Consider the following 20964-nt stretch of genomic DNA (forward strand, 5'->3'; position numbering starts at 1 on the left):
TATATCTTTTGGCTTCAGTGTTTTTATTTCCTTTGGATAAATACCCAGAACTTGAACTGTTAGGTCATATGGTAGTAATATTTTATTTTTTTGAAGAATCTCTATACTATCTTCATAGCAGCTGCACCAATTTACATTCCCACCAATAGTACACAAAGGTTCCCTTTTCTCTACATCTTTGCCAATACTTGTTACTTTTTGTCTTTTTGATAATAGCCATTGTCCTATATATATGTATATATGTATATATATATATATATATACACATTGTCCTACAGTATATATAGTATATACTATATATATAGTATATATATATACACATTGTCCTATATATATGTATATATATATATATATATATACACGTATATATACACACACATACATACGTATATATATACGTATATATACACACATACATACGTATATATACATACACACACATATATATACATATATATACACACATATATATGTATATATATACATATATACACATATATACGTATATATACACACGTGTATATATATATATACATGTATATACACACGTATATATACATACATATATATACGTATATACACGTGTATATATACACGTATATATACACGTGTATATACGTATACATATATGTGTATATACACGTATATATACACGTATATACACACACATATATACGTATATATACGCATATATATACGTGTATATACATATATATGTGCATATATATGTGTATATATATAAGGTGTATATGTACATATATAAGGTGTGTATATATATATATATATACACACATATATATATGTGTATATATATAAGGTGATATTTCATTGTGGTTTTGATTTGCATTTCCCTGAGGATTGGTGATGTTTGGCACCTTTTATTGTAGCTCTTGGTCATCTGTATATCTAAAGGGAAAACTTTCAACCTTTCACCATTGAGTATGATGTTACTGGTTTGTCATATATGGCATTAATTATGTTGAGGTACATTCTATACCCAATTTGTTGAGAATTTTTATCATGAATGGATGTTGAATTTTGTCAAATTCTTTTTCTCCATCTATTGAGATGATCATACAACTTTTATCTTTCATTCTACTAATGTGATATATCACATTTATGATTTGCATATGAACCATCCTTGCATTTCAGGGATGAATCCCACTTGCTCGTGGTGTATGATCCTTCTAATGTGATGTTCAATTCAGTATGCTAGTATTTTGTTGAGAATTTCTGCATGTATATTCATCAAGAGTATACTGTCTTACAGTTTTCTTTTTTTGTAGTGTCCTTAATATGGTTTTGGTGTCAGGGTAATGCTTGCCTTGTAAAACGAATTTGGGAATTTTCCCTTCTCAACTTTTTGGAAGAGTTTGAGAAGGACTGGTATTAATGGTTCTTTTGAAGGTTGGTAGACTCTACCAGTGAAACCATCTGGTCCTGGACTTTTATTTGTTGGAGGATTTTTGATGACTGATTCAATCTCCTCTTACTAATTATTGGTGTATTCAGATTTTCTATCTCTTCAGTCTTCATTGGCTGTTTTTAGGAATTTATCCATTTTTTTCTAGGTTGTCAAATTTGTGGGAGCATACTTATTCATAGTAATCTCATGATACTACGTATTTCTCTGGTATCGGTTGTAATGTCTTTTCTTTCACTTATAATTTTATTTATATGATTCTTCTTTCTTTTTTATTTGGTTAGTCTAGCTAAATGTCTGTCAATTTTGTTTACATTTTCAAAGTACCAACTATTAGTTTTGTTAATATTTTCTATTGCTTTTCTATTCTCTATTTCATTTGTTTCTGTTTCAGTCTGTATTATTTTCTTCCTTCTACTAATTTGGGGCTTAACTTGTTCTTATTCTAGCTCCTTGAGGTATAAAGTTAGGTTATTTGAGATATGACTATTTCCTTGATGTATGCATCTATCACTATAAACTTCCCTCTAAAGCTGCTTTTACTGCATCCTGTAAGTTTTGGTATTTAGTGCTGCCATTTTCATTTCTCTGAAGATTTTTTTTAATGTTTTACTTATTTTTGAGAAGACAGAGCATGAGCAGGGGAGGGCAGAAAGAGGGGCGGGGAGAGAATTTGAAGCCAGCTCCAGGCTCTGAGGTGTCAGCACAGAGCCTGATGTGGGGCTTGAACTCACGAACTGTGAGATCATGACCTGAGTGGAAGTCAGACACTTAACCAACTGAGCCACCCAGGTGCCCCTCTTTCAAGGTATTTTTTAACTTCCTTGATGATTTCTTCTTTGAATCACTGTATGTTCAGGAGCGTGTTGTTTAATTTCTGCATATTCACGAATTTCCCAACTCTTCTCCTGTTACTGATTTCTAGTTTCATACCACTGTGATGGTAAAAGCTACCTTATACAGGTCCTATATTCATAAATTTCTTGAGATTCTTTTCCGTGACCTAACATATGATCTATCCTAGAAAATGTTCCATGAGTTCTTGAGAAGAATGTGTATCCTGCTGGTGTTGGGTGGAATGTTTTGTATTTGTCTGTTTAGTCCATTTAGTCTATAGTGCTGTTCAAATCTGCTGTTTCCTTATTGGTTTTCTGCCTAGATGATCCATTGTTGACAGTGAGGTTTTAAAGTCCCCAAATATTACAGTTGTTATTTATTTCTCCTTTTAGTTCTGTTTGTATCTGCTTTATATATTAGGTGTGCCAATGTGGGTGAATACATGTTTTTAATTGTTATATCTTTTTGACGGCATTTTTATCATTATATGGTGACTTTGTCTCTTTTGACCTTTTTTAGCTTCAAGTCTATTTTGTCCAATGTAAGTATAGCTACCTCTACTTTCTTTGGGTTACAATTTGCTTGAAATATGTTTTTTTCTCCTTTTACTCTCAGTCTGTATGTGTCCTTAAGACTAAAGTGAGTCTCTTATAGACAACATATTATTGGGTCTTATTTTCTTTTTCCAATCAGCTATTCTATATATTTTGATTGGAGAATTTATCCATTTATGTTTAAAGTCATTATTAATAGATAACAACTCACTATTGACATTGTGTTAACTATGTTCTGACTTTTTTTGTGGGTTGTTTCTTGCTTTCTCTTTTGCTGTCTTCCTTTATGATTTAATGGCTTCCTGTGACAGTATGCTTTCTCTTCTTTTCTCTTTAGTGAATCTACTGTCAATTTTGCTTTGTGGTTACCATGAAACTTACATAAAATATCCTATAGTTATAACATCCTATTTCAGGCTTAGGAAAACTCAACTTTGATAGTATACAGAAATGGGATACTTTTACTTCTCCCCCCCACCTCACACTTAAGGTTATTGATGTTAGAATATACATCTTTTTTATATTGTATAGAAAAAATTATTGTAGTTATGGTTATTTTTAATATATTTATTTTTTAACTTCACACAAGAGTTGTAAGTAAATTATGTACTACCACTACATATTACACAAACTTTGACTACATATTTACCATTACCAGTGAATTTTACACATTCATATGCTTTCACAATGTTAATGAGCATCCCTTTTATTTCAGCTTGATAAATGCCCTTCAGAGTTTATTGTAAGAGAGGTCCAGGGATGATGAACTCCCTCAGCTTTTGGTTGTTTGGAGAAATCTTTATTTCTCCTTCATTTCTGAAGGTTAGCTTTGCCAGGTATGATATACTTTTGCTCTCAATACGTCTTTGAATATATCGTCCCACTCTTTCCTGGCCTACAGTGTTTCTGCTGAGATACTAAATAGTTATATGGAGAGTTCACTTGTATGTGGTGAGTAGCTTCTTGTTGTCCTCAAAATTCTCTTTGATTTTTGACAACTTAATTATAATGTGTCTTGGTGTAACTCTGTTCAGATTATAACCATTTGGGGTCTCCTGGGCATCATAAATCTGGAAGTCCTTTTCTATCCCCAAGTTCGGGAGGTGTATAGCCATTGTTGCTTTAAATGGACTTTCTTTCCCTGTTTCACTTCCTTCTGGGATTCCCATAATGCATATATTACTTCATGTGATGGTGTCCCATAAGTTCTATAGGCTTTCTTCACTTTTTTTCATTTTTTTCTTTTTGCTCCTCTGACGTGACAGTTCAAATGACTTATCTTCCAGTTCACGGATTCCTTCTTACATTTGGTTGAGTCTGTTGTAGTTGTCTATTAAAGTCTTCAGTTCAATCATTGTAGTCTTCAGCTCTAGAATCTGTATTGTGATGGTTTCTATTTCTTTCTTGACTTCATTTTGCTTTCCTAACTTCATTTAGTTATCTGTGTGTTCTTGTAGCTCACTGAACTTTGAAAGGATTATTCTGAATGCTTTATTAGACATTTCATAGACCTCCATTTCTTTATAGTTACTTGAGCTTTATTAGTTTCCTTTGGTAGTGTCATGTTTACCTGATTCTTCATGATCCATGATTCCTTATGTTCTTATCTGCACACTTGATTAAGTGGTCTCCTCTTCCACACATTACAGGTTTGCTTTGGCATGAAAAAACCTTCACCAGTTAGCTCAGCTTAAGTACTAATGGGTTAGTTAGTAGCATCTGTGGGAAAGCAGGGCGTGCTATCAGAGACCAGTTGAGTGAGGCCACTGCTCATGCTCTGAGATCTGGGGGGGATGGTACTGGCTAGGCTACACAGTTGGGTGAGCCTGCTGGCTGTGCTAAACATTCAAGTAAGACCAGTGGGTGGGCTCACAGATTGGGTGGGGCTGCTGGCAATGCTCCATGGTTAGGTGAGGCCACTAGCTTGGTTCTGCAATCACTTTTAGACGAACACGGTCAGAGGCCACGTTCCCTGGCAGGGTGGTGCCACTGGTTGGACTCCCCAGTTAGGCAGAGTTATGGGTTGGCCCCTGAAATAGCCCCTGGTCAAGTGAGGTCTCAGGTTGTCCTGCCTGACCAGATGGTGATGCTGGCTGGCCTTTGTGTTCAGGTGGGGCCATGGGGCATATCTCAAAGTTGTGCAGGACCATAGGCTTGGCTTCACAACCAGGCAAGCCACTGACTGTGCTCTGCTGTTGGATAGAGTAACTGCCTGGGCTCTCTGGTCAAGAGGGGTTTCCAGCTATTATCCCACAGATGAGTGAGGCTAGAGACTGTGTTCTGTGCTCAGGTGAAATTACTGTCCAGGTTTCCTAACTAGGTGAGGCTGCAGGCTGTATTCAGCAATTGAGTAGGAGCATAGCCTGGGCAAGACTGTAGGCTGGACACTCTGGCTTGGTGGTTCTGTAGACTAGGTTTTGAGTCTGCCCAGGGTCACTGTTATGCAGGGCCAGAGGCTATGATCAAGAGTTGGGCATGGCTTCTGACTTGGGTCTCTGTCTGAGCAGGGCTATAACATGGAATCTACAGTAGCTTGGATTCTCTGGTCAGGACTGGAGGCTAAGCTCAGCAACTGGGAATTTCCTTCCCTGTCTTGAGCAAAGCAGAACACGTTCCATGGCCAGTCTGGCCCATTGACTAGGGATCCAAATCAGGCAGAACTGCCAACCAATATACGTTTTTTTAAGAATATTAAGAATCTGGAGCATGGGGATCTCTAATATTGAATGCCCATCTTTGCTATATACATATAGGATCTCTGTCGTAAAATCAGTGCTGTTTTATTGGGGAAAGGAGGAGATAAGTATTAACATCTTATAATTTAAGATATCAAAATATCATCCATGGCTCTATGAAATACAAAACTAAGGACCTGACTCACATGTGTAATCTGAGAATCAATCATGATGTAATCATTGTTTGGTAACAAATGTTGATAAGTATCTGCCATCTGTACTAACACTGAATGGAGACAGTCTCTAAGCTTCGTTGCTTCTTTCTGCAATGAACCATAAAACAAAGCAGGTCTAAGTACTTCAAAAGTTTTTAAGGCTCACCTGATGTAAGATACATCAACATATGTTTCAAAGTAAAATTATATGTTAATATAAAATAATCCCCTTATTTAGGATAAAACTAAATTTTCTGTTATCCATGATGGTGTTTCATATATTTCTGTAATAAATCTATGTTTTTCCATGAAGGCAATGAAAATTCCACTAATTTTTAGTTTTCTTCAACAAAGAAAGATGCTAGTGACAACTCTGAAAATCATGAACTCGTGAGTGTTCATTTTCTGTTTACAAATTGGAAAGCAAATAAAACGAAAACTTCTAGCTGTTCATTTTCCTTTTAAATCAAATACATGCTAAAATATATTTAAATTAAATGTCTATTTATAAGCCATAAAACATATTGTACAACATACTAGTTTGCTGTGTGCAATCGATTTAAGCTAGTGGGACAAGGGTCCAAAAGAAAAGGCAGAGTAAATAATTACCAATTTTAGAAAAAAATAGCAACAAATAGTATTATTAGAGGTGTTCGTTCATGACTCCATCTGATCCTCATAAAAATTCTGTAAGGTGTGTATTATTTTTACATGTTAAATATTAACTAGTGGAGTTCAGAGAAGTTAAGTGATTTTCCAATAACTACACATCTATTAAGTAAAGTCTGGATTTAATTCCATGGTTGCATGCTTTTTTTGTGCCAGATACAAAATAAGACCCTTTTCATTAATAATATAAAGTATTCAATATTCATAAAAATCCTAGAAGAATGATAATATTACTTCCATTTTATAAATGAAGAAGCTGAAGCTCAGAGAGTTTAGGAAACTTGAAAGGTATTAAACCACAATTCAAATGTATAGTTGTGCCTTTCATTACCCATGAAAGAGTTCAGCTTTGAAAGGGCAGAGAAACCAAAGACAGTAGTTAATGGGAAGATCAAGAGACTGCTTTTAAAGGTAAGATGTCTTGAGTGTATTTACGCACATGGAGATGTTGTGAAATGGCTCAAAAGAAGTGAAGCAAGAATTAACTTGGAACAGAAAAATTTCTTGGATCTTAAGGAAAAAAAATGATTTAGGAGTACAAGACTTATTAAAAAATACAGCTCATTAAAAATTTCAGCTACTCTAAGTCAAGGTTATGTCACATGTAGAAGAATGCTGAATAATATAATGGCACACGTACTTTTACTTACATATACATATAAAGACACTAGGAACTCAGTATCTTCCATCTTCGGTTCTGCAGAAACGTTTTTTTTTTTTTTAATTTTTTTTTTCAACGTTTTATTTTTTTTTATTTTTTTGGGACAGAGAGAGACAGAGCATGAACAGGGGAGGGGCAGAGAGAGAGGGAGACACAGAATCGGAAACAGGCTCCAGGCTCTGAGCCATCAGCCCAGAGCCCGACGCGGGGCTCGAACTCCCGGACCACGAGATCGTGACCTGGCTGAAGTCGGATGCTTAACCGACTGCGCCACCCAGGCGCCCCAGAAATGTTTTAATAAAACTAAGAAGTAGCTCTGCTTCTCATTTCTTTTTTTTTTTTTTTAATTTTTTTTTCAACGCTTATTTATTTTTGGGACAGAGAGAGACAGAGCATGAACGGGGGAGGGGCAGAGAGAGAGGGAGACACAGAATCGGAAACAGGCTCCAGGCTCTGAGCCATCAGCCCAGAGCCTGACGCGTGGCTCGAACTCACGGACCGCGAGATCGTGACCTGGTTGAAGTCGGATGCTTAACCGACTGTGCCACCCAGGCGCCCCTCTGCTTCTCATTTCTTAAGTCCACTGGTTAAATCTTATCTTAAACCTATCTTTTTGGGGAGTTGCATTAAAGGATTTGTAACTTGTAATTTTTAAACCTTATTTCATTTTTAAATATAACCCACAAAAATGCATAAAAGTTAAATGTATGCTTTAATAAATAATTTGATCATAAAGTGAAACCAAATAATTATAAAGACAAATGTAACCACCACCCAGGTTAAGATAGAGTACTGTCAGTACTCTTGAAGATCCTGGTATGTCACTTCCCAATTATGACTCCTCATTTGTCAAGAAATCACTATCCTGGGTTACCTGGGTGGCTGGCTCATTCAGTTAAGCATTGACTCAGTTTGGGCTCAGGTCATGATCTCACGGTTTGAGATCACAAAGTCTGACAGCATGGCGCCTGACTGAGATTCTCTCTCTCCCTTTCTATCTGCCCCTCCCTGGGCTCGCATGTGCTCTCTTTCTCTCTCAAAAATGAATGGATGAATGAATGAATGAATGAATGAATAAATAAATAAATAAATAAGAAATCACTATTCTGACTTTATCAGTAATCACTTCATTGGTGTTATTTATATTTTCCACCTACGTAGCATCCTAAAAATAGACTTCAGTTTTGTCTGCTATGAACTTTCCACTAAAGGGAAACATAACAAATGATACCAAGTATACTCTTCTTTCTTACTAAACCTTATGTTTGTATGACTCATTCACATTAATTTATGTAGTGTAAAACATTCATTTCACTGTTATATAGTGTTCTATTAAATATATCACAATTTTTCCATTTTAATGTCTAATTACAATTCTAGTATTAGACATTCTAACAGCAGACATTTGAGGTGTTTGTTATAAACACTGATCTGAGGACAATTCTAACACACAATTTTGGTGTACATGTGCATAAGTTTGACTAAAATATATATTTAGGAGTGGAATTGCTGGGTATGCATATCTTTGTCAGACAAAGCCTTTGGTTTCTGAAGGAATTGTGCCCAGTCATAGTTTTTTTTTTTAATTCAATAGTTTTAAACATTTTGGATTATCCAAAAATAATCCTTTCTGTAGTTGGAAAGCTTCCATGCTTGCCAATAATAGTATATATACACTAATTTAACCTTAAAAAGGAACATGATTTTCTGAAGGTCTAAAAAAAAATGTATGTTCAATGAAAAAAAAATGTTAAACTTCTTGACAAGAAGTATGGTAGTAAAACATATTGGGTTAAAATTATTTAAAATAGTTTATATGATATTTAGAATGAAATATATATAAGAATATCATTTATCATATTTCCAAATAAGCAATGACTAATACTATAATGATGATATCACTGATTATTATTGCATATTTAACATCAAAGGCACATGAACACTATAATGGTTACAAGCAATCTGTGCCATAATATTCTTCTCCAACTGTAAATGATAAATTTCTTGTAATCTATCAATAGATATAATAGCATCTACTGTGACAGACAATTCTTCGGCTTAAAATACTACAAGTTGCAAAGCTATTATCAAAGCATCTGGAAATTTCTAAGTATCAAGAAAGAGAAATTAATTATTTCCTAAAATTACTTAGACAATGGAAAACCTTAAAAATTCTAATCTTTTGTTTTTGAACATATTTTCATTTTTGATCTTCCCTTCTCTTAGGCAGTGACTGTGAAATATAAATGACCATGGGGGAGGAAAAGACAGTATCCGAAAAGAAGCAGATTCTGACAGTGATTAATATGGAGCTGCCAAAGGATGTCTGGCAGCAAAAAGAAGCAAATGCTTATGTAACTGATAAAAAATTAGTTAGTAGCAAATAACATATCTCCCTGGAACCTGAGATAGCGTATTTGATGAATTGTTTAAGCTAGCCTTTATTCTTCTACCTGCTTACGCCACAGAGGCAAAAATATGAAAAAGAAAAAAAATTACAGTTGATTTCTCTTATTCAAGTTGGTTAATGGATGAGTTGGTCATTTAATGGAATATGCTGATTAAAAGAATTATTGCATACACTCTCAATTAAAAACAACAATAATATGCTTCTCATTAACACTATGCTGCATACCAGTGACCCTTTCTTCAAAGATTCTGTAGGTATTTCTGTATTTCCAGTTATTTTTATAAGCAATGGCAACAACTGCATAATTGTTATTATACAAAGTGTGAGAAACTAGACTGAATTTCTAGCCATCTTGTGATACAGCTTGAAAGCAACTTTGTGAGTATGTTTAGAATGCAAGCTTGCCACGTGACCCTTCTAAGATGAGGGTAGATAATGTAGGAAAAAAATTCTAGGTTTTGAGCTTTCTAGTTATTTGGGTCACTATCTCTTTTTCTCATGGTAAGGTATTTCCAAATAAATATGAACTTATATTTAATTAACCCTCTGTTAAATGTGAGAACAGATTTCTCAGAAAGATGTTCTTCTCAGTGAAGTTTAATCAATATACTGTAACGTGTTTAATAGGACCACAGGTCTAAAATGCCAAACTATGATATACGCAAAGATTACTTTGTAGAAGACAAAGTTTCACCACCCATGGCTTCAGCTTTAGCTTCTCATCAGAGTGATTATAAAGGCTCCTTTTAGAAGAAAAGGGATTCTGGGGCACCTAGGTGGCTCAGTCAGTTGGGCGTCTGACTTTTGATTTTGGCTCAGGTCATGATCTCATGGTCATGGGATTGGGCCCTGCATTGGGCTCTGTGCTGATAGCACAGAGCTTGCTTGGGATTCTCTCTCTCCCTCTCTCTCTGCCCCTCCCCTGCTGGCTCTCTCTCACGCTCTCTTGCTCTCTCACAAAATAGATAAACAAACGTTAAAAAAAAAAAAAAACATTTAGAAGAAACGGGATTCTGAACCTTGGTGAAGACATCAGTGTCACTGCCTACAGCAGCCTCTTGTGTTAGAGAGCTATTTTAGACACTAGGTAGGTTTTGTAGCAGAACAAGGGCCCTGGGAATTTGTGGCCATGAAGTGCTTGATTATCACAGAGAATACCAAGAAGATGGGCCATGGAGAAATCAAAGAAAGAGGATAACAAGGAAAAGATCAAGAAGGCCACAAACAGATGATAATGCAACAGAGGAAGGTATCAAACTCAAAGTTAAATAAAGTGATTTATTACAATACATCATTGTCATCATTAGAATCAAGTTATCAGAATCAGGACCACAAATCTACTATAATCGCTCTTCAGGTCCAGAATGCAAACCTAAAAGAAATGCTTGTTTGTGTTTTAAACTTGCTGGACCTCTTTGCCACATGTGACGGCACTGCTTCTTCCTTCCTGAAAATCAGAAATCCGCCAAGAATTCCTCCTCCTCATCAATCCTTTCAATATCTGGAATTCAGTTCTTGGGCTCTATACTGTTTTACTCTATTTTTCTTAGATGATCTCATCTACTCTCATGATTTCAGCAGTGATTTTCCCCCCAGCATCAGTCTCCAGCATCCAACTGGTTGGCGGACAGCTTCACTCAGATGTCCCCAAAATATCCCAAACCCAAAGAATTCAAAACAAAATTCATCATCAACTCCTAATCATTTTTCTCCATTCAATCTCAATGGATGTTATATTCTTTCTCAGCTAAAAATCCAAGTAATTCAGTCACCAAAGCTAGAAAATTAGATATATTACTTTTGACTCTTCCTTTGTTAATCCTTCCATAAAACTTAACCAATTTGCCTCCTGCATGCTTCTTATTCTGCTTCTTTTTCTCTGGCTCTCAACATCTCTCATTTAGACTGATATTTCCTAACTGGTCTCTCTGCTCCTGCTTGCTCCCTTCAATTACCCTCTACAAGGTATAAGAAGAATTTATCTGAAATGAACATCTCACTGTCTTTCCCTTGTTTCAAACTGATCAATGGCACCTCCTTAGCTTTAGAATAAAGCCCACATTTCTTGATATGATTAGAGTCTTTATAATTTGGTCCCTGCCCATCTTTTTATTTAAAAAAATTTTTTTTAATGTTTATTTATTTATTTATTTATTTATTTATTTATTTGAGAGAGAGAGAGAGAGAGAGAGAGAGAGAGAGAGAGAGGAGGGAGGGCAGAGAGACGGAGACACAGAATCCAAAGCAGGCTCCAGGCTCTGAGCTGTCAGCACAGAGCCCAACGCAGGGCTCAAATTCACAAACTGTGAGATCATAACCTGAGCTGAAGTCAGACACTTAACCGCCTGAGCCACCCAGGCACCCCTGGTCCCTGCCCATCTAACCATTTTTACCTCATACCTCTTCCTAGCATAAATTTTCCGACAGTAACTGAACAAAAACTGTAATTTCATATTATTCCTTTATATGCTGTGCCCTTATGTGTTTCCATGCATTTGTTCATGTTCGTGTTTAGCTATCTCTACTCCCCCCCCCCTTTCCCAACCTAAATTATTTATGTCTTGGCAAGGTTACCATCTCCTCCAGAAAGTCTTTCCTGAAAGTTCTGGCAGAGCTGGGTTGGGTAATTCTCCTTTCTGTGCTCTTACTCTGTGTATTGCTTTTACTTAGCATACTATAAGGTCTTTAGTGACCGTCAGAAAAATCCGTAAAGACACATAAAAAGAATAAGTATGTGCCTATAGTACTGGTGTCCCACCCTGAACTATGAGGCCTTCCAGAACACAAATAATAAATTATTCATATTTGTAACTGCACTTCCTAGCCCAGCACTGACAGACCGATGATCAATAAATGTTCTGTTAAATGAAGGTGACTGAGAGGAAAGAGAGTATACAAAAATAAACTGCAGAAAAGAGAAGACTTCCTTGCCATATTCCTTCATAATGGTCCTAGTCCTGCTCATATTTGAGCAGTTACACTGACTTCTTTATTTCTAGAGGGTTCTCTTTAAAAATAACTCCAAATAAGCAATTTATTCCCTTCTTGCTAGCAATATTAATTCAATTGAGAAACTGTCCTGTACTTGACATCAGATCTCTTACTTTATCACCAAAGGTACATTTTAAAAAAGACATGCCATGTGTAATCTCCATCAGATAAATGGAAAATGGGAAGGAAGAAGAAAACCAAGTAGAAAATAAAATAAACTTGGAAGCACCATGCCATTTATCACATGGAAAATTACTTACATGCAGCAGCAATACAGCAGCAAGAAAGGACTGTCCCTGACAGTACCCAATGTCTTCATCGTAGACAGAGTAGGCCTAGAGAAAAGATGCAGAGAAAGAAATACTGTAAATATTCACAGATTTTAATGTACGTTAACATCAGGCTACTACTTGAACTTGTCCCTAGGCTGTGCACCACAATTGCAACTTAAATGTGTGAATCATTAGCACAGTGGGATCCTCAAAGATGCTATATAGTTTCTAAAGCAATTCTAAATGTCCCATTATCTCCAGGTTCATCTTCAGAATTTGGAATAAAGAGATATTCAGAACACCTACTTTTCAAAGATCCATTACGGTTTATAGTCAGGCAAATGAGACCATGGAAGGCAGGAGCAAAGGGTAGAAGAGGGTGGGTAGGTTCTAGAGTAGTTGTGGAGTTCTAATGCAAAGACAAATATACCGATGGTGCTGTTTGAATCCTGGATATGTATCCCATCCCATGTATCCCATCTATGTGTTGTGCTTCATTTTAGTGAGGGGATTTCTATTTAATGCATTTAATACAATGCATTATGATTCTGTGAGTCTAAAAACTGTCTCTGTCCAGGGCAGTGGTTATCAAAGATTACTAGGAAGAGTCACCACTGGGAAGAGGGGAAGTGTAGTAGCTCCCATATGCCAAGGTAGTTAAAGTACCGGATCTGAAACATTTTTTAATTAAAAAAACAAAACAAAAGAAAACAACTTTCTTGAAATAGAGTTTGTACTCAGTGAAAAGCATACATTAATCACACAATTCCTTGAACTGGGTCACTTATGTAACCCCATTATTAAAGAATATTTCCATCATTCCATAACATCCCTCATGCCTCTTTGCAGTCAAACCACCTCCCCTAGGCAACCCCTGATCTGGTTTTTCTCACAACATATTATTAGCTTTGATTTTTTTAAACACTCTCATGCAAATGTAATCATTTAATATAAACTCTTTCGTGTCTGGCTTCTTTTACTCAGTATAATGTTTCTGAGATTCTTCCATGTGGTTGTGTACATTAGCAGGTCATTCCTCTTCATTGATGAGTACTATTCTACTGTGTAAACATACCACAATCTGTTTATCCGTTCTCTCACTGATGAACATTTGGGCTTCTTTGTTTTTGGTTAGTAAGAATAAAGCTGCTATCTATACACAAGTGTTTTTCATGGATATAGATTTTCATTCTCTTTAGGTAAATACCTAGGGGTGGAAGTTCAAGGTTGAAATGACAAGTGTCTGTTTAACTTGTTCATAACAAGTTGCCAAAGTGTCTGCCCAAGTGGTTGTAACTCAGTTTTCACACCCACACCAGCAAACTATGAATATTTAATGCTTCACGTCCTTGTCAATACTTGATACTGCCAGTCTCTTTCTCTTTATTAATTCCTATGGTTTTAATTCGCATTTCCCCGATGGCTAAAGATGTAGGGTGTACCATCACGTACTTTTAGGCAACTGATATATATTCTTTTGTGACACTCTCTTCAAGCTCTTGCCCACTTGTTTCATTAGGTTGTTTGTCTTATTACTGTTGATTCATGGGAATTCTTGATACATTCTGTTTGCGAGTCACTGCCAGACACGTGTGTTACCAATATTTTCCCCTAGTCTGTGCCCTGCCTTTTTCACCCTCCTAATGATGTCTTTTGAAGTACTATTGTTCTCTCTTAACCTTCTTCTGCTAATGATGATATTATCACACTCTCTTCTAATGAGAGAAAAATTGGATCATGGAAACATTACCTAATGAATCTGAAAGGAGCTTTTTCTTCATTATCACCAATTTCCAGAGCTCTGCCTAATTTTAAGAATTGAAAGATGCATTAGCATCCTTTTACTTATTTAATTTTCTTTGATTTATACAGTTATAGTTCTGATTGCTTAATTTGTACTTTTATCCAGAGCTCATGGGTGTGTGTATTAGGGACTGGAAGAAGGATTACAGACAGAGAGAAAAGAAAAAGGAACAAAAAAGGAAGAAAGAGGGAAAAGGTTCTAATTCTATCCCAATTTGGAGCATTGCTGATGGTGCTCTGTCACTTCCTTTTTCATGAACAAGGAACAAGGAACTCTGGGCTTTGTTGAGGAGACAGCATGTTACAGAATGGCAAATATATTTTCAAGGCTTCCCCTTCCCCATGAAAGATGTCAGTTGAGGATTCTTTAAAACTGTGGATCTCCAAAAGCCGCCCATGCTTCACCGACGCTGACATCATTTTAACAAATGTTTGATCTATTTACTGAGGGATAGTTAATGTTTACTGAGAAGTGTGCTGTTTATATGCTCATTTGTGTTACAAGAGAACTCTAACAGAAAATAAAGGTCCATGATACATCAGACAGAGAAGGTATGAATTCAGTGACTCCACAGACTATTCTTTAACTAGAGAGCTGAGGCTAAAAGTGCACATCAGTAATGCAATGATCTTACTTTCTACTTGTTTTATGGTTCTTAGGTTAGAAGCAAAAATGACTTTTCAGACACCACTTGCTAAATTGATTTTATGATTCACAGTTTAAAAAACAGCATTCTAGCAAGTTCTTATCCTTGGAGTCCTTCCAAGCACTGTTTTGGCTTTAGTATAAGCCTTCTCTAACTGAGGTGAACTCAATCCTCTCCCTTTATTTGAAACTTGCCTCCCTTTGCACCAAATCTCTCCCCATTCCTCACTTTAAGTGCATCTCTGGCCAGATGCTTGCTCTGTCCGACTTTTAAAAACCGTCTCTACACCACTTCTGTAATGGAGTAGCAGCTCCTACTGGACCAATCTTCCCTCTGGCAACAAATTTAAACTGTGTCTGGACAATTATATAAAACAGCTACCTGAAGACACTGAAGAGCTAAACAAAAGCAGTCAGAAACTTAGCGGGGAGAATAAACTTGGAAGAAGGGAACGACACTGGGTAAAATTCCCATTCTTTATGGCTTTTGCTAAACATCAGGCACCAGGGCTACTGCGTCGGATGGCTAAAACTTGGATATAAAACAGTAGTCTTATTGGCTAGAAGACCCAGAGAACAGATTGGAGAAAAAGCTATAAAGTGGGGGTGGAAATTCTGGAACAAAGAATAACAGGAGAGAAGCCCTTACTATACTCACTGTAAAACTACAATATTCAAGATAGTATAAAACTGACAGAAGGGTAGACAAATAATCAGTAAACAACAAAAAGCCTAGAAGTACAGGCATGCTTATAAAATTATTTGATTCCAGCAAAGTTACCAAGATAATACAATGAGGATAATAAAATTGTTTATATGTATCAACTTGCAAGTATATGAAAATTGTTTCAATAAATATGCTCAAATAGTTGGATATGTATATGAGGAAAATAATGAACTTGGATCCCTACCTTACTTCACACACAAAAATTAATTTCAGACTTATCACAGTTCTAAACATAAAACTAAAACTATAAAGCTACTCAATGAAAACACAGAATATCTTTGTAATTTGGTAAAGGCAAAGGTTTTTTTAACCAGGACACAGAAGTGCTAACTATAAAAGAATAAACTGATATATTATCAAATTTTAAAAAACCTCTAATGATGAAAAGACACTGTTAAAAAAATAAATAGGTAAACCACAGACTGGGAAAATATTTGCAAACATATCTGGAAAAAGTCTTGCAACACGTACATAAAGGTCTTCTACAGCTCAATGTCAAACAACTCAATTTTAAAAACAAAAGATCCTGGGGCGCCTGGGTGGCGCAGTCGGTTAAGCGTCCGACTTCAGCCAGGTCACGATCTCGTGGTCTGTGAGTTCGAGCCCCGCGTCAGGCTCTGGGCTGATGGCTCAGAGCCTGGAGCCTGTTTCAGATTCTGTGTCTCCCTCTCTCTCTGCCCCTCCCCCGTTCATGCTCTGTCTCTCTCTGTCCCAAAAATAAATAAACGTTGAAAAAAAATTTTTTTAATAAAAAATAAATAAATAAAATAAAAACAAAAGATCCGAAGAGACATTTCACAAAGGGTTATCTATGAATGGCCAGTAAGACCATGGCCAAGTGTTCAACATCAATAGACAATAAATTAAAATGAAATGAGAACCACTGTGAGATATTACTATGTAGCCACCAGAAACTAAAATAAAAAGGCCAATACACTAAATGTCAGTATCCTTGGATTCTCAAACACTGTTGGTAGGAGTGTAAAATAGTAAAACTACTTTGTAAAATTGACAGTTTTCTAGAAAACTAAATATACACCTACCCTATGACTCAGCAATTCCATATCTACGTATTTACCCAAGAGAAATGAATGCAAATGTATACAACAAAGACTGATAGAGAGTTGAGATATATTCCTAACAGGTTTATTTATTTATTATTTATTATAGCCCCAAACTGTAAGCAGCCTCAGGTATCCCGTAGCAGGGAAGCGTATAAACATGGTATATCCATACAATGAAACACTCCTCCCTCAGCAAGAAAAAAAAGTGACAAGTCACTTACACCTGTAGCACGGAAGAATCTTAGAACTATTACGCTGTGTGAACTACATCTCACATGAAAATGATTCTCCTCCATGGTTCCACTAACATAAAGTTGTACAAGTCAAAGTGATACAGGGTTTAAAAAAATCAAAACAAAGATTGCTTCTGGGGGAAGGGTCAGGGATGAACTGCGAACACATGACGAAGCTTCAATGTCTTGGACACAAGTTTGCATTTGTCAAAATTAATGAAACGGCACTCCTAGTATTTGTACACTTCACTGATAAGAAGTTGTACCTGCAAAGGAAAACTGTTAGCAAATATTGAGCTCTAGCTAATAATATACCTGCTGCACTATTAGGCATAAGGTATAAAGACATATAAAGGCAATTTACTTTCAAATGCCTGAAAATATTAAAAGGGATTGATCAATTGAATAGCAGGTAGATGGATTGACAGAGAAGTGATCAAGAAAATGTAACAAAATATTAACTGTAGAACCCAGGTGGTGAGTTGGTGGATGCTTCCTGTACAATTCTTTTAAATATATTTGAACATTGTCATAACAGTTTTGGGGGAAAACAATCTGTGGCTGCACCCTGTCTCTGCTCTCTGCTCTGAACTATAGCCCACTTTTCTGGCGGGGTTCCCAAGAGTACTTTCTATATTCATTCAGCAAGCCAGTATTTACTGAGCATCTATTATGTAATTAAATACTGTGCTTTGTGAGGTGGATGCAACGATGAAAAGACATGGTCCATGCACCTCAGCTCAGAGTCTCGTGGAAGGATTGATTCGGTGTGTGCAGTGAAACCAGGCACAGTGAGAGAAGCGCTGCCAGAGAGGTGGGAGCTCAGAGGGAAAGGGTGAGCAGCCAAATCATCGTGTACGAAGCAGAGTTAAAGGCAAGAAAGACATAACACAAGGTGATGTTGTTTTAATCTTACAAAAGAAAAAAAAGGGATGGGACCAGAACTGCTGCAGACTTGGCCTCACAAGCTTGAAGGAAGAATACGGAGATTCCTTAGGCATGCTGCAGGGGAAAGGCATGTACAAAGGCACGAGAGAGCCTCTATTATGGGCCAGATACTGTGGCTAAATGCTCTTCTGTGTTCTCAATCAATTCACACAAAGCATATGAGATAAGAGAAGCAGGTTTAGAGAAAGTAAACAACTTGGGCAGAGACACAAAGCTAGAGCCAGGATTTCAACCCAAATCTGTTTAAATACAGAGGCTGTATGCTTAATACCTGTATTATATCCCCCCCATCCCCCAAATTCATATGTTGAAACCTAATCCAAAATGTGATGGTATTGGGACATGGGGCCAGCCAGGGGTGATAAGGTCAGGAGGGTAGAGCTCTCGTGAATGGGATTAGCGTCCTTATAAAAAAGATCCCAGAGTGTTCCCTTGTCTCTTCTGTCATGTGAGGACACGGCAAGAGGACAGCCATCTACGAACCAGGAAGCAAGCCCATACCACACACTGAATCTACCAGCACCTTGATCTTGAATTTCCCAGCCTCAAGAATTATGGGAAACAAATTGTTGTTCAAGCTACCCAGTGAATGCTATTTTCGTTACAGCAGCCTGAAGAGACTAAGACAATCATTTAGACTCACTCTGTGCAGAATTATTCTTCTTAGACATTTATGCATTTGGGTCCATAAATGATGGAAGGGCCTATCTTCTGATTTGCCTTGGGGGTCAAAAGGGTTGGGGGATAAGACTCCACAGTCTCAAGAGAAATGACAATTCTTGATGACATTTTGACAAATCTTGATTCTTGTTTAATCTTTTTCAATCTATGACTTCTGGGTTTAGGGAAGGAGAACTTTTAATTTCTCTATGTAATATATTTATTAACATGCTCACTACAGGCTAGAACTTAGACATAACAAATGATATTTGTCAGGCATAATCTAGTTGGTGCTAACATTTATCTATAAATGTAAGTTCTTCTTTATCAAATAAATATAGAAAACACTTGATTTTTTTTTTAAAGTGTGGGATGCTAACTTTGAAAATAATTTCCCACAGGGTAGTGGGACTTTCTTTACCCAAACACACACACAATAACCAGTACTGATCTTGAATTACCTTAAAAACATTAGGGAAAATTTTAGTCTTACAGCTAAATTATGTCTAAAGATTAATCTACAATCTTCTTTCTCCCAAAATACTCTCTCACACACAAACCTTTACTAGGTTGATGCAGGAAACACAGAATGACAGTTCTCTTTTGTCCCAGGAATGGATAACATACAGGTATCTATTGTCTATTTCATCACACAGACACACTTATAGGTAAAGAGGAAGGAAGCTGAGATTCACAGGAAAAAATGAAAAGGAAATCAGAACATGTACTCTAAGAAGCCAGAGAGGCTGTGATGTGGGCATACAAGAGAGGATCAAACTTCTGAAACATATCCCTATTTAGCTCTTGGCAGTGCTAAAGGAACTGATATATTTGCTGATGAACTGGCTACTGGTAGACAAACAGTTTCATCTACTACCTGCAATGAGCTTCTGCCAAAATGAAATCAAAACAAACAAACCAGCCTTTGGACTGTTCTTGGCACCAAGAGCCCTTAAATGAGTATGTCATGGAAACAACCAAGTGTAAAATATGTGGAAATAAGTTTATTTATAGACTAAAAAGAGATCTGTTCTCATACAATCTAAGAGACAAAAAGAGATACCAAGGAAAAACTATGTTTAAATAGTGTCACGAAAAGCTAAATGAAAAGACGTCACAGAGTGACAAGAACCATAAGACACCTGGCTGTCTAAAATAAATTAGGGTAACCTTTAAAGAAAAGATTATTTAATATAGCACTTAACACACATGGCTTTGCAAAGAATCCTTTAGCATTAATTTCTCTGACCGTAAAATGGCCACTAACATTTATTGATAATTGCTGCCCATTGTTCTAGGTGTTTATATAAATGTATTTAATCCTTAACAAAAACCCTCTGAATTAAGTACTATTAATATATCCATTAAAAATTTTTTTTTCACATTTTTAATTTATTTTTGAGAGAGAGAGAGAGAGAGAGAGAAAGAGAGAGCACAAGTGGGGGAGGGTCAGAGAGAAAGGAAGACACAGAATCCAAAGCAGGCTCCAGGCTCTGAGCTGTCAGCACAGAGCCTGATGTGGGGCTCAAACTCACACACCACAAGATCATGACCTGAGCTGAAGTCAGACGCTTAACCGACTGAGCCACCCAGGCGCCCCAATACATCCATTTTGTAGAAGAAGGAACAGAGGCACAAAAAGCTAAATTACTTGCCCAGGGTCACCCAGTTAGTAAGCAGCAGGCTAGAATTCAAACTCAGGCAGCCTGGCTTCGGATCTCGAGGTCTTAGCTACTCTTACTATGTAGACTCTGGATCTTAGTGATTGTTGACAAATGTGGCGGAGTTCGGGTGAGCAACCGCAGAACTTAATGATAAAACATAAATTTTTCTTTCTGTGTTGTATTCAGTACATAGTCATAAACTAATCAGAGATGTGGGTTTATTTAAAGAAGGTAGAAGAATGGTAATCACCAAATTTAGGAGAGTGGCTGACTCTGGTGGGGTGGAGGAAGATTGACTCTGAGAAGACACCTGGAAGTATCCAAAGATATTGGTAATACTGTATTTCCTAAGCTGTTGGCACAAGGATGTTACTTCTATTATTGACTTTTAAAACTCAGAAATACAAATCATGTTTTCTCATTTGAATGTATATTTCATAATTTTAAACATCTAAAATTTTTAAAAGCTTACTACTTATTAGTAATTTTCCAGTCGATGATTTGTGATAAGA

The 20964-nt window shown here is 36.5% G+C and overlaps 1 protein-coding gene across 6 annotated transcripts in view; it reads right to left on the bottom strand.

Annotated features, from left to right (window-relative positions):
- Nucleotides 1-20964, bottom strand: part of RABGAP1L (RAB GTPase activating protein 1 like) — a 770330-nt gene that overhangs the window by 273992 nt on the left and 475374 nt on the right. For all 6 annotated transcript variants that reach the window (XM_047076973.1, XM_047076974.1, XM_047076971.1 and 3 more), the window contains one exon: nt 12696-12770. In XM_047076973.1, the coding sequence (XP_046932929.1) occupies nt 12696-12770 (75 nt within the window). The remainder of the gene's footprint in view (nt 1-12695; nt 12771-20964) is intronic.

Source organism: Lynx rufus, unplaced genomic scaffold (assembly GCF_022079265.1).
Source record: "Lynx rufus isolate CCGP_SWC_20201006 ecotype Redwood Valley unplaced genomic scaffold, mLynRuf1.p SCAF_15, whole genome shotgun sequence".
NCBI lineage: Eukaryota > Metazoa > Chordata > Mammalia > Carnivora > Felidae > Lynx > Lynx rufus.